This window comes from Thermobia domestica, chromosome 9 (assembly GCF_964235325.1).
Source record: "Thermobia domestica chromosome 9, izTheDome1.hap1.1, whole genome shotgun sequence".
In the NCBI taxonomy this organism is placed as follows: Eukaryota; Metazoa; Arthropoda; class Insecta; order Zygentoma; family Lepismatidae; genus Thermobia; species Thermobia domestica.
In genome coordinates this window covers 70,198,570-70,213,797 of record NC_137462.1, presented here as the reverse complement: position 1 = coordinate 70,213,797, position 15,228 = coordinate 70,198,570, and the positions used below count along the sequence as shown (strand labels likewise).

Sequence of the window (15,228 nt, the reverse complement as noted above, 5' to 3'; positions counted from 1 at the left end):
ATATTTAATATAATTATTTGGTCAATTAGCATTTTAGGACTGGTATAATAAAACTTTTTATAAAAGTGTGATGTTCTGTGAAAAAAATAACACTATGACCACCCGTGGATATAAAACTTTTGCTGTTTTTGAACCAAATGCCTCCGTTTCTACAAGCTCAGAGTATCAAATAGAACCTGTATCTCCAGACTCTTCAGCATCTACTAAAAAGACAGATGTGAAGAAAACAGTATGCACGAGTATGAAGAAAAGTGATTCAGGAAATCTTAAATGTTTTACTGTAAACGATGGGATGTGCAAAGCCGAAATTATTTGAGCTTTTCTGTTTGTGTGAAAAAGAGTACCATACAGTTTTTGCAACAACTTAAATTCAGTGTTCAAGATGATGTTTCTCGATAGCCAGATTGCTAAAGCTTCCACCAATGGACCAGACAAGGCTGCGTATGTTAATGTTACGGATTGGGACAAATTTTTCAAGAGCATTTGCTAGATCGCTTGAAAGTTTGCGAATTTCTTGTTATCTGCTTCGATAAAGCTTTAAGTAAAGTTATTCAGAAGGGGCAAATAGATATGCTTGCAAAGGTCTAGGACAGTGACAATTAAAAAATTGTTAGAAGTTACTAACTAGTGTGTTCTTAAAATAAGCTCTTCAGAAGAACTGTTAAACCAATTTCTGGAAGAAATTTTTCGTTTGCAATTGACAAAAATGTTACAAATGTCCATGGGTGGTCCAAACGTTAAATTTAAACTTTCTTTCTCGTCTTCAGGATCACATCAAAACAATTGGCGGCAACTGAGGGCAAGCTTGGTAATTTTCGGTATATGCGGGTTCATGTTATCCATGATGCAATGAAAACTGGTGTTGAATCGGTGGACTAGAGTATGTGTAGCCTACCACGTCACCTGCACTTCTAATTCAGTGACTCCAGCTCGTCGGGAAACTTGATTGAGATCACAGGAAGCACAAAATTTCCACTGAAGTTCTTTCTTGTTTCTGGTGGAAAAATACTTGTCTCCAGAGGGCATTGTAAATTTGGAAATATGCAATTAAATTTCTACAACAATCAAAGCTACCAAACACGAGAAACTCTGTTTGTAGAAACTTGGAAGAAGATAGCAATCGATACACTTATACAGTGCAAACTGAATTTCTGAGTTTCTGCAAGATGGTAGCCAGCTCTTTCTGCATAGGTTTCAGACTTCAAGACCAATGATACCTCTTTTATGCTCTTGGGAAACTTTTACGAGATATTATAATTCGATAGTGAAAATCAGGACTGCTGAAATGTACAGATACAGGATACTAAGTTGAATAACAAAAGCCGAAAATCTTATTGTGAGCGAAAATGTCGACATTGGATTTGCTGCTAAATTTTGTCTCGGATAAATAGAAATAGAGGCGAGCATAATAAACTGGAATTTTTACATGACTACCACTGCATCTCAACTTCTACAGATAAATCAGCAGTACAAAACAGTTGAAGATCTACCTTCGTTAGATCCTCAGGTAGTTCAACATTCACTTCATAAAGATAAAAAGATATTCTTTCTTCTCCTAGATGACCTTTGTATGTGTAACACCTTAGATGATGTTCTTGCTGAAAATTTTAGGAAAGAATGTCTTTTTCTCCAGTCTAAACACATGAGAACTTAAAGAAGTCATCCAGAGTTGTAACAAATTAGGGCTGCTTACAGCAAGTCATCCAGAGTTGTAACAAATTAGGGCTGCTTACAGCAAGTTTCTTGCTAGCACTGATAAATACAAACATTTATGAAAAATAGTAAAAATTGGATCTCATTCTTGTATGGAAATGCAACAATCGAAAGAGGGCTTTCTGTCAATAAATCACTCTTAACGGAAAACATGCATGAAAAGACTAATGCAGTACAAAGGCATATTCACAAACAGATACAAGGCAATAGGTATTAAGCACGCGCAAATCACCCGAAGGATGGTGCTTTACGTGAAAGGCTCCGGGAAGCTCAACGAAGAGTACTTGCATCAGCAGAAGGAAAAGAGAAGTGAGCACAAGCAAGGAAGCTGAGAAGAGAGTGTTGGATGCGCAACTGAGAGACTTGGAGCAGAAAGGGAATTAGGAATTAAATATCTGGTCTTTCAGCATATATGATCATTTCAACTCGTCATGTAAGAAGGATGACGTCCCTCAGCGATCATACCACCCAGGGAATTGGGGAAGAACGACAGAAATAGGATAAGAAGGAAACGGCCTGTGATTGTTACATTAGGTACCATCTCGGCATTTGCGTGGTGTGAATGAAGAAAACCTCATTCAGAATGGCTGGCCTGAAAATGCTTTTACTCTTTGTCGACCGAGTGCCCCCACCGGGAGTCGAACCTGGAGAACTTGGAGCAACATAAGATACGTCTGAAAGTGAAGAATGGTGGAAAGGAGCCATTGGTACTGAACTCAATGGGATCAAGAAGGAAAGGGCTTCCTTGACGTAAATTTCAGTAACTCCCTGGGGACAGTGTCAGTGTTCGGTCACGATTTTGTGTTCATCGTGTTTCTAATTATATTTAAATTAGTTTTAATTCAAATAAATTACTGGGGCCGCGGTGGCTCAGTGGTAGAGCGTTCACCTCTGGTGCTAGGGGTCTCGGGTTCAAATCCTGCTCCAGCCAAGTGAACTTTGTGGTGGACAAACACCGTGTGCGTGGGTTTTCTCGGGGTTCTCCCGTTTCCTCCCACTTTCTTCATTCCACCATTTCATTCATCTCTCATCTTCACCGTCTCCTTTAGCCTAACCGGCATAACCGTGGGACGTAAAACTCAAAAATTTCATTTTTCATTTCAAATAAATTACTGTTTTCCATTTTTATATCAAAGCTTTAGTCCCATTTGTACGTATTTTATATAGAGATATATGATCTTGTTTATAGACAATTGAAAGTCTTTTCAGAAAACGAAAAAGTAGTGACGATGTATTTGAAAATGAAAGCAAGGTCATCACAAAAACACGCAGAAGAAAAATTGACAAATTGATTAGAATTCGAATTGATGTGGTAGGTGAACTTGAGGATTAGGGGGACACTTTCTGGCGTAGGTTACGCGGACGGCCGCCATCTTGAATTTAACTTCTTTTATTACAAACGCTACGTGGGTCATGTGATACATGACCATAGGCTAGAATTTCACCAGAAAACCGAATCTGAAGTCAAAATACATTTATCTTTATGTTATCCACAGTTATCCACAATTGCAGGTGTGACTTTCGTATTACATAATGTGCTCAACATGTTGTCCGTGCTGGGCAATGCACGTGTTCAGACGCTTCTCCCAATTGCTATGGACACGTATTAAGGTTTCTGGGGATATTTGTTCACAGGCAGCCATGATACGTTGTTCCAGATGGCGAACATCACGAATTTTCACAGCATACACCATAGCCTTCACATGTCCCCACAGGTAGAAGTCAAGGGGGGTTAAGTCTGGTGATCGGGCAGGCCATTCCACTGGTTCACGTCGACCAATCCACGTCCCAGGGAATTCTTCATCCAGGAACTGACGCACCTGGATGCCATAATGGGGAGGTGCACCCTCTTGTTGGAAGAACCTGGGGAAGGTACCATCCTCGGACATCAGAGCCGGCATTATGTTTTCCCGCAACAACGCGAGGTATCGGTCTGCATTTAACGTTCCTGGAATGAAAAACGGATCGACAATCTTTGTTCTCCATATGCCTGTCCATACCATAGTTTTCCCTGCACCGGTCATTTTCGAGGGATCTGTCCAAGTGGGGTTGTCACGGGACCAATAGCGCATGTTTTGCCTATTGACCTCACCATATACGTAGAAATGGGCTTCATCCGAAAGAAGTATCTGCATAGCGAACTGCGGATTTACCCTCAGTTGCTCAATAGCCCACTCGCAAAACTGGACGCGACGATCGGGATCATCCTCCGACAAATGTTGCTGCAATTGCATCTTATATGGATGCCACTTATACCTTTGGAGTACCCTGTGCACTGAACTGTGACTCACGGCACACTGCATTGCTAAACGACGTGTGCTTCGCTGCGGCGACTTCGAGAAGGAGGCCAGCACGGCAGTAGCTGTTTCTTCGTCCGTGGCTGTCCTTGGCCGTCCACTACGGGGTCTATCCACAACTGTTCCCGTTTCCTCGAATTTGGTTAATAACCGTGCCACTGCAACATGCGATACAGGTGCTCGTTCTGGATGACACGCATTGAAATCGGCAGCCACTGCGCGGGCACTCCTTCCGCCCCATATTTTGATGATCTGGGTGCGTTCGTCCCTCGTTAACGGCATGATTCACAACCTGCAACACAAAAGAAACGCAGTCAAATTCACAACTTTAATTGTGGATTACTGTTTACCACATAAAGATAAATGCATTTTGACTTCAGATTCGGTTTTTTGGTGTAATTCTAGCCTATGGTCATGTATCACATGGCCCACGTAGCGTTTGTAATAAAGAAGTTATATTCAAGATGGCGGCCGTCCATGTAACCTACGCCAAAAAGTGTCCCCCTAACCCTCAAGTTCACCTACCACATCAAATTCGCTGAAAGTACATCCATTTGGATTTTAATAGGGGTGGTAAGGGACTTTTGAGACACCTGTATATCCTTTCAGTGATAAATCTAGGTTCATTATATACAACAGAAAAACAAATAGAACAGCGTATCACAAGAAGAAAGTTTCGATTAGTAGTCATTTTATGGGGTTTTGTTGTTGAGATTATTGTTAGGAATCAAGTGCAGTTACGTTTTGAAAAGTGACTTGTTTTCAGTATTAAATGTTGTGTAAGATTCAGTAAATAATACCTCCCATTACAATAGTTATTTTCAGTTATTTTCATATGATGTTTGTATATACTTCGCTACCATTATAAAAACACTGTACCAGTATACTTCTGAGGGGAGTACATTTATTTATTTATTTATTTGTACATCGATACACTACAATCCATTAACAAAACAAATATGTCTGGTTAGTGATTATTCGTGTACTTGTTTAGAAGCAACCAATGACTTGTTAATACATTAAAATATCTACTGATCATCGAATTCATTTCATGGTGCATTATTATACAATACAGGAAATTCGAGCTAGAAAGCGCATCAATTAACTACGTTGTGCCTTAGATTTCCTTGCGGTTAAGATTGTGTCTGTGGTTTAAAAAGAAATTTCTATAGATCAAGTTTATTTTATCGAAACCTTAATTTAAATCTGTAACTTGAATCAGATGCAACTTCAATTAAACGAATGGTACGAAAATGTAACTGAATAAATAGTTAATGAAAATGTTAATCAGAACAGAAAAACAACTTAATAATAGCTTTGTCTGCAGGAGAATCAGAAAACGATATAAGTTGAAAAGGTCTTTCCTGGTAAGATAGTGAAATCGGCCCTTGATCCAAATTGGGTCGCTATTGGCCAAAAAGGTTACCCTTGACCTAAAACTACCTTAAAAAAAAATGACCCCCTACCCCCTCTCCTTACCGAATTATCGTATCATACATGCTCAAAATTGAACATTTTAAAATTTTTGTGGGGTTTCACAGATTGTAGATGCTATCTAGATGCAAATGTGCAATTTTTTCGAAACTATCGATTAGTATTTTCTTTATTTTCTGCGTGTTGAAAATTTGAAAAAATTGTAGAAATTTTTTTTTTGGGGGGGGGGCACGTTCCTGATTTTTTGGTTAAAAAATTTCTTATACCCTTATGTGCAACATATATTTTTTTCGGGGCCTGAAAGTGATGGCAACATTGTCAAAAAGAAACAAAACTGAAGACAAACGTGTTTTTCGTACAGTTTTTCCACCATTTTAGGGCCCTCAAGATAAGAACCCCCTTCAAACAATCCTTTGCCAAAGTTCACAATTTTCCTTTCTCTTGCGTCCCTTCCGCTTCTGTCGTTCTTTGGCTGCTTCGATTGTGTCCATTTCGGAATAAAAACACCAAATATATCTCCGTAACAGTGCTTCTACTTCAACCGATTCTTGCACAACAAAGTTACACAGCTCGCGGACCACTGACGCAAACACTGATAGATACGAGGAACCGACGCGAGGTTTTAAGTTTGCAAGAGTCGATTGAAGTGGAAGCACTGTAACAGAGATATAGTTGGTGATTTTATTCCGAAATGGACAAAATCGAAGCAGCCAAAGAACGACACAAGCAGAAGGGACGCAAGAGAAAAGAAAATTGTGAACTTTGGCAAAGAATTGCTTGAAGAGGCTTTCATCCTGAGGGCCCTAAAATGATGGAAAAACTGCGCGAAAAACACGTTTGTCTTCAGTTTTATTTCTTTATGACAATGTTGCCATCACTTTCAGGCCCCGAAAAAATGTATGTTGTACATAAGAGTATAAGAAATTTTTAACCAAAAAATTAGGAACGTGCCCCCCCCCTCTATTTTTTTCTACAATTTTTTGAAATTTTCAACACGCAAAAAAATACAGAAAATACTAATCGATAGTTTTGAAAAAAATTGCACATTTGCATCTAGATAGTATCTACAATCTGTGAAACTTTCAAAATTTTTGGACCACCCCCACCAAAATTAAAAAAGTGTTCAATTTTGAGCATGTATGATACGATAATTCAGAAAGGGGAGGGGGTAGGGGGTCAAAAATTTTTGGTGGTAGTTTTAGGTCAAGGGTAACTTTTTGGCCAATAGCAACTTAATTTGGATCAAGGGCCGATTTCACTATCTTACTAGGAAAGACCCTTTGAATGATAATTTTTATATATTTATTGATTTTATCTAGAAAAGTAAGCAAAGCAGAGTAATAACAAAAGCAGTAATTTAATGTACATCTCATATTTAAATGTGTAATATTAATGAGAAGGAAAGTAAGGGAAACGAATCTATTGTAAACTTTGATGTAGCCTTTTTTTAATGTTATTATCATTGTGTTATGAATTATTTGGTGCGATATTCTTTTAAATTATTCGTGAAAAACATTTTTAAGTTTTGTTTCTTCTTGTATCTTTTAGTTGTATGCGAATCATATTCCGAATTCAGTTCGAGGAGGCGTTCCAGAGAAGCTCCAAAGCCTTTTGAAGTTGTTGGTTCTCGTTACGGATATTTGTCGTAATGTAGGGCTTTTTCAAGTGATAGACGAGCATGAAGACGTAAGTTAATTTTCTTAATCTCTATATTATAATTTATAATGGGAAAATATCGCATGTAATATAAGTTTTGTTGTATACATACATACTTGCTGTTTCTTTTAAATACGACATAGCAATACATGGTGGGGAAAGGTTTTATTCATTCATTAAGGTTGAATAAGAATAGCCTAATATTTGTTCCTGTTCTTATACAAGGTGTCTATCTGTCACGAAGAAGTCACGAAATCAGAAAACGGTCATGAAAGTCAAGAAAAAGTTACAAAATTTAGCTTTTGAGTCACGATTTTTTAAATCTGTACAAATATAAGTACAGACTGGAAAATTTTGTACTATAAAACGTCAAAATTCACCACCAAAAATGTGTATGGTCGGCTTTAGACGCTACCAAATCTCAAGCAAAGCATGCTTCTATCTCAAGCAAAGCATGCATGAAAATTCGACCTAATTCGCACCCAAATTCGGTCTTGAGAATGTTACGAAATTGTGTGGTTTGGTAAAGAAAAGGTCTCGAAATTTCATTTTGGAATTTTAGTAGACACCCTGTTACATTTGCACTATGGTTAATCGAAAGGTTTAGTGCCTCGCGTATGTTTTGACCGAAAGAAAATTGACACTTCCAACTATGCGTTACCTTAAAAACCCCTTGGAATAAGATGATGATGCTATTAATGTTAAATCACGAGGTTTAACATTCGATATGTTTGTTACCTTCATTTTATTCGAGTGGTAACACCTCAATCTCGTCGCTGCCACGTTTATATTATGTTATGAAGGGGCCGCGGTGGCTCAGTGGTAGAGCGTTCACCTATGGTGCATGGGGTCGTTGGTTTGATCCAGGCTCGCGCCAAGTGAGCTTTGTGGTAGATAAACACATTGTGTTTGGGTTTTCTCTGTGTTCTCCTGTTTCCTCCCACTTTCTTCATTCGACCATTTCATTCATTTCTTATCATCACCGTCTCCTTTAGCCTAGTCGGCATATCCGTGGGACGTGAAACTCACAAAGATTTCGTTTCTCTTTTATATATATATTATGAAGCACTACTTTCCTACTGACCACTTGATTACCTTTTCGTCTTCCTTTTGTTCTGCAGCATGCTTCAACAACCAACCTGCTCTGGCAATTCCTTGATCTCTTTTTTTCTTTCAGTGTATCAAATTTCAGACATCAGTTAATAAAATAATAAAGCTTGTCTTTGCACTCGTAGTCCTCTTCATGTTAGTTTATGTTAACATTTCGACTCGCTGAGGAGTCATGTTCGCAATCATTTGTTACATCTTCCAGGCATGAACTCGTGTAATATTGTCATTGATTTCATTCCGATCTAGTCGAAATATTAACATAAACTAAAGTGAAGAGTACCACTGGTGCAAAGGTAAGCTTTATTATTTTGTTAATTTAAGATATACCCCCATGACATCTATTAATAAATATTCAGACGTCAGTGTTTTTATAACCAGAAACAGAATATTTTCTTTTCTTTTCGAGAGGTGAGCATTATGTACACTAGTCTGGCGTAAGTAAATAGACATTGCAGAACATCTTGAGTTCATGGGCTATCGGTCATGCGAACAACTGTTTAGTATGACGCAGGTCGTAGTATGAGCATGCAATACAACAAGTGGTACGGAGATGTGGCTGTAAGAAATTGTCGAGTTCAACCGAGGTTGCATGTTTGGTTGTAGGGTGTGTTGTAGAAGTCAGTGCTATATCAGTACTATATTAAGTGTACCGTTAGCTACTTTAAATAGGATTATAATACAAGTCAAACAGGATGGAAAAACCTGTAAATCGGGGATCGGGACTAACACTATGAGTGAAACGTGTAGTCATCCTGAGGGCAAGTGTCCAGCCATCCAATTCTGCCAATGGCCGAAGCAGAGGGTGACAGATCAGCACGAAACGTCATGCATTTTTCTTGGCGGGCCGATATTTGGCTATCAGTATCATGATCGACTAAGCACCGACATTCTCCCTGTCACACGGTGAAAGAAACTTTTGGCCACGAAGTTCATCATTCAATCGCGAATTAGTGCAGATTGCTTCAGGTGGTCTCTTTTGGTAAACTTTCCATTTTATTCCAGTAGAGCCGTCACAATTGAGAAATAAATTGTTACATTCCTTCTCCAACGATAACTCGAGGATCGGGGGTCATGAGACACAAAGTTGTTCTTCCCTAGTTTATGAATAATCACTGAAAATATTTTTCGATATTCACTTGTTTAAATATAATATTCAGCTTCAGATAAACAATAGGCGTTTAAAGTTTAATTTCGATTTTCATAGAAATGAACATCGAAGGTGTGTTCTTTACGTAATCTCAATACAGTCAGGTATGAATATATTGCATGAAAGAGTTAAAGGAATTAGATATTATCCTTGACTGATTTCGTTCCTTGATACGAAACATGACATTAATATTTCGTGGTAAGCAATTGACTTCCGGTCTAGCAAATACTTTTCCAGTAGTTATGTTTTGTATAAAACTTCACCTTATATACCAGACAAACCGTATATCGTCTGTAGAAAACTATGTTTCGGGTGAAGTATTGTGATTTCAGTGAGTATTAAATGAACTTTTAGATATAGCCTGCAAGGTTCATTTAAACTGGAATCGATAACAATCAACAAACAGCAATGGAAAAGGGATTGGAAAGACGTTCTACAGAATCTACCCCAGCATTTGCATGGTGTAATTGAGGATACATCTCACAGAAACCTCATTCAGGATGGCCAGCCACTTGATTCGAACTTGAGGCCTCCCAATTGTAAAGCAACAACACTAACCAGAAATCTGCTCCCCTATTGTTTTTGCCTATCATAAATCATTAAGTTAGCTACACTGTTAAAATTATATGTATTGAATTCATTTTTTCTTACAGGACATAGCTTCTAAGTCCAAGTACTTGGTGGATATTCTGCAGAACTTCATTGAAGAAGAGAAAGACCAACTAAAAACATCATCAGAAGAGAAACTTCAGGAGAGAAGCAAGCCAAGGGACTCTAAGAATGACACGAAGAAGTCTAGACTACAGCATACAATATCTATCTACAGTTCACCGCTTGTGACCAAAAAGAAACTTCAGAAACCGGCACCAGCATCGGCAATTATTAATGAATTAGCCAAAGAAAGATTTGGAGCTCCAACGGGAAAGAAAAGTACACAGAGACCGAAGTCTATTTCTGGAATCAATGCACAGATGAACTACGTGGTAAGTCGGACTATAAGAAAAATGTAAATATTTCTTTACCAAGTTAATTTAAACATAAAATTTGCAGTTAATGGTTCATGTAGTAAAATTTTTATTTCTGTGATGTGTGGAGTTCTATTTGATATAAATATTGTTTCTTTGTAATTGTTCCATGTTCTTAAGATGAGCTTCCTATATGAGGCATATATCTGCAGCTTAACGTGGAATTTGAACTACATAAATGATCTTTGTAGTTCATAGATCATTGGCTATATGATTAGCACATATACCATCGTAGCAGGAGACCCGGATTATGTTCATGTGATTTAGATACCACGGTAAACTGTAATTCTCATATTGCCTCCGTACTGAAGGAGAATTCAATTCCAATCACAAATCTATATATATAAGCATTCGTTTCAAAGTATTGTCATATCCCTGATTTGATTGGTATTTATAACGGTTATAGATTTGTGATTTATATCTGTATGTTTATATGCTTCCCTTAGGGAGTTCTACCTTTATTATGTGGTATATTAAACCGAGAAAAGATTATATACTTTTCCTTGGAGAGTTCTTCTATATATTTTTTAAATGCCATATACTAAGCAAATAAGTTATGTGTGCGTAATACATATGCTCCTTATTCAGAATCGTCATATCATTAGTGTAGATGTATTAGTATATAAATATATACTAATACATTCACAGAATTTCACCCAGTTTTTAGTATCGTCTGCCAGGCCTGGGTGCAGTAAAAGAAAATTGCATGTTGAATGAAAATACACTCCCAATAAATCTTGCCTGCATGGCTGCCATTCTAATCCTACTTTAGCAACACACACCATATGGTGGAGTTTTATCAGCTTTTTGAGCATGTTCCAGTAGAAATAGTTACACTTTCCTCCAAACGGGTTTGTATTCTCTGAAATCCAAATTCTTATTGCCTATTCGTATCTTCTTTGTTTCGCATTGTTTCTTCTAATACATACCTAGAGTTTGGTTGGGACCTCACTTACTACATATATTCATTGGGGCACTATTACCTAGTTTTATTTCCTACATCAAATAATAGGTCTGTTTTATACATATCCTTAGGACTGAAAACAAGTTAAACTCCAAGCAAAAAATATGAAGAAAGAAAGAAAAAAAAAAGAAAGAAAAGATTTTAGACGTTGACTTACATAGTGTTTCGGAATATGAACTAAGAACCCAATAGAGAAGCAGTTTGAAAAATACCTTAAATGAGAAATTGTAAATCAGAGCACAATTCAGAAGGATGGATGTGGTAACTGATTTAATAACCATAAATAATCCGTGTAAATAATCACATAACAGCTTGTAATCTTCTTCGAATCTATCGATCAAAAACTGGGTGTAGTTTCCTTACTTATAATACTAATAATTGTATATTGTTGATTCCTTATTGACCTAAAGTCAATTAATTTTTCGAGGATAATATTTGCAGGCAAAATCGAAGCAAGTACCATCCCAAAGGAAAGTGAGACAAGCAACCGATGCCCAATCTATATTTAAAAGTACGTCACCGAAAAGGAGACCAGAACAGGATGATAATGTAAGTGACAAAGACAGCGATGAATCTGGTGACTATGTGCATGGTTTTTATCCAGGAATTCAAAGAGATATCTTAGCACAGGTACTTGAGTTCGTTGTTACATATTAGATATTTCTTTTTGCTAAAAATTAACACGTCAATATTTGCTAGTTGTCTTTTATGTTTTGTTAAATGGAAATTATTTAGAACATTCGTAAATGATCGACTGATACGATTAATAGTGGAAGAATACATATTAAAATCTTGGAATTTTCAGGCGTTGTCTACACACTCTTCTTGTAGTTTCTTTTGGGATTACGGTGGCTTAGTGGTAGAACTAGCGGTGGTAGTGGCTTGCACCTCTGGTGCAAGTGATCCCTGGTTCGATCTGAGCACATTTATGGTAAACAACATTGTGTCTGCATTATTCCTTGGCTTCTCCTGTTTCCTCTCATATTCTCATTGCTCTAATGGTTCATTAATCATTCACCTTTTTTAGCCTAAAGGGCATAATCGTGGGACGTTAAATTAAAAATTTCATTTCATTTTCTGTAGTTCGATTCGTCGTCGCCATTGTAGTCAGAACTATAGGAGAGTACGGCAGTTGTATCTTTGGGCGTATATGACATCACGTACTTCTGTAGGAAACGAAATTAATGATTATCTTACCTTGCAAAGGCTCCTTTATTTTGCTAAAGAGAGGTGTTTGCGTGGGTGGGACTGAACCAAATTTGAAAGATGCCTTAGGATTGTATATTCAGTTGCTACAGTATCACCATTGTTTGTGCGGGCATGTATGACATTCCTTTTGCAGCTTTGACGGAGAGAAGTTCACAATACGTTTCACTTCATACCCTTACGCCGTGAAAAATATTCATAGACATACGAGACTCAGGAGTCTTCTTCTCATTTCTGAAGACTTTTAGTCAGCAGTGAATGTACACTGCGATTAAATAATTGGGAGTAGTGTTGAACCCTCTTTCCATAAAAACTGTGGCGTCCAGTCTTCTTTATATAGTTTAACGTTTCACAGTTATGCACCGAGGCTAAGGAAGACAGGCCAATATTTATGATAATTTTAGAAATTCTGTCATTTGCATAGTTACCCGGAAAATTGAGGCTCTAGATAATAAATGTGAATTCAACAATCTGGACGCTCGGAATTACATTTAAAATGTTCGATTAGTAATATCAGGTTGTCTAGAAAAAGTGTTGAACCTCTGTGGGTCAAAGTTGAGAATACAATTATTGTAGTTTGAAAATAATATTCTGAAACCACATATGCACCATTCTGTTCCATGACCTGCCATTTTTATAACAGCACCACAATCCCGTTCTATAATTCCTGGATTAAAATATATATATATATATATATATATATATATGACATGTGGTTTTTATAGACCCTTTTGAAACTAACTAACTAAACATCATTTAGGGAATTCTGCAGAGAAAAAAAAAATGATAGTCCGATGGTGCCAGGTCCGGGCTATACAGTGGATGCATTAAAAACTTCCACCTAAGTTCATGTTAATTTCTGATTGTTCGTTAAAGATGTATGTAGTCTGACGTTGTTAGCTTATATACGAAACCCTTTCTGTTGACCAGTTCCGACCGTTTCTTTAAATTGCCATATGTACTGTACATGCGCTAATTATCAACAGTTTAGGTTCGAGTCTAACGTTCTGCCCGGCAGCAGCAGCTCATAACGCACGCTGGCCTTCCAGTCGCACCAAACTCACAGGATAACCTTCCTGGATGTCAGTGTGGGTTTTTGGCATATTGTAAATCGTCTGCCCTCTTCAACTACGATCTTTTTCGCCCATTCCCGGGTTCGATTCCCGGTGGGGGCATTCGGTCGAAAAAGTATAAAACGCCTTTTCAGGCCAGCCACCCTAAGTGAGGTTTTCCTCATTCACACCAGGCAAATGCCGGGGTGGTACCTAGCTTACAGGTCCCAGGCCGTTTCCTTCCTTCCCTCTCCCTGGATAGTGTGTTCGCCGAGGGACGTCATCCCTCAAACGTAACGGGCTAAATGGGCTTAGATGCCGAAAGCCCAGAAATTTAAATCCTAAATCCTTTTTCGCCCATTGTTATTGTAGATTATCCATTTTTTATTATTGGTGATCAACCGCTGCAGAAATGGCCCCAGTTTGTTAAGTTTCAGTTGAGTTTCGCACATAGAAATTCGATCGAGAATGTTTTAGAGTCAGAAATTGGATCGAGAATGTTTTAGAGTCAGATCACGTGGTATACAAACGTCGAGCTTCTTGTAACCAGCTTTCTCCAAATAGTTCAACATCGTTTTGTGATGGATGTTCAGATAATTGGCGATGTCATGACTGCTTATATGCCATTCTTGGTCGATTTGTTATTTACTTTTGCTGCTATTGATTGTGCACCGCGAGAAATATCTTCAACATGAAAATTTCCAGAACGAAGTCGATTGAACCATCTTTTGGCTTTTGATAATATATGTTGCCCATAAATAGCACAAATTTCTTCACAAACCTGCGGAACATTTGCATCTTTATCGAAGTATAATTGTAAAGTGTAGCGGAATTTTGCGGAAAGTTATTTTGGTTATTTTGGATATTTTGGTTATTTTCGACTGTTCAAAGTGTAGTTTCAGGGAACAAGTGTTTGTTAAGTTCGTCCTTACTACTCGCAATGTCTTAGTTTATTTACGTGTTTGTTTGTCTTCGCCACGCATTACATATCGCGAATTGAAGATATGGCATCCTTATTTGAAATTGTACTAATTTTTAAGGTAAATATGAAGAAAATAAAGTAATTTCAATTCAGAAACCATTGTAAATCATAGAAATCTCTCAGTTTCCACGTATACTGTCTGTTGTTAAAAGAAATTATTAAGTAGTTTTTTTTTTTTTTCACCGAGTACATATTTTTAAATATCATTGTTATAAAATCACTTAGTTGCTATTTTATTGTTTCTGATGATGAGCTTGAAATATTGACTTAATATGCAGCACGTGTAGTTACAATTACAAAATGAATACCTTATATTTTCTCTTGGATTCCAATGGACCCTTGATCCTTGCTTGCAATGTGTGTTCTTCCATTACTTGATCAGACACCTTGATTCTTGATTGCTCTTTCATTCAGTTTTAACGAATGAGCCTATTTTAGTTTCAAGAGTAACACATTGTTAAATAGTCACTAAGTTTTAAATTTAAATTTGAACATGTTGATTGTTATTGCTCTGCATCCTTCAACGGCGTCCTGTGTCGATATAAGCATCTTCACCACGATGCAGTCCTTCTATACAATCAGATGTTAACATGGCACTCCACAAAGTAGGAACCGCGCAAAGCCACATGGGTTCGTCTCTTT

The 15,228-nt window shown here is 37.5% G+C and overlaps 1 protein-coding gene across 6 annotated transcripts in view; it reads left to right on the top strand.

The window, feature by feature from the left end:
- LOC145694726 (uncharacterized) overlaps nucleotides 1-15,228 on the top strand; it is a 127,618-nt gene that overhangs the window by 33,134 nt on the left and 79,256 nt on the right. For 5 of the 6 annotated variants that reach the window (XM_081771283.1, XM_081771279.1, XM_081771280.1 and 2 more), the window contains exons 5-7: nucleotides 6,993-7,130; nucleotides 10,011-10,340; nucleotides 11,788-11,976. In XM_081771283.1, coding sequence (XP_081627409.1) covers nucleotides 6,993-7,130; nucleotides 10,011-10,340; nucleotides 11,788-11,976 — 657 coding nt within the window. The remainder of the gene's footprint in view (nucleotides 1-6,992; nucleotides 7,131-10,010; nucleotides 10,341-11,787; nucleotides 11,977-15,228) is intronic. The other variant, XM_081771282.1, reaches the window with a different exon arrangement.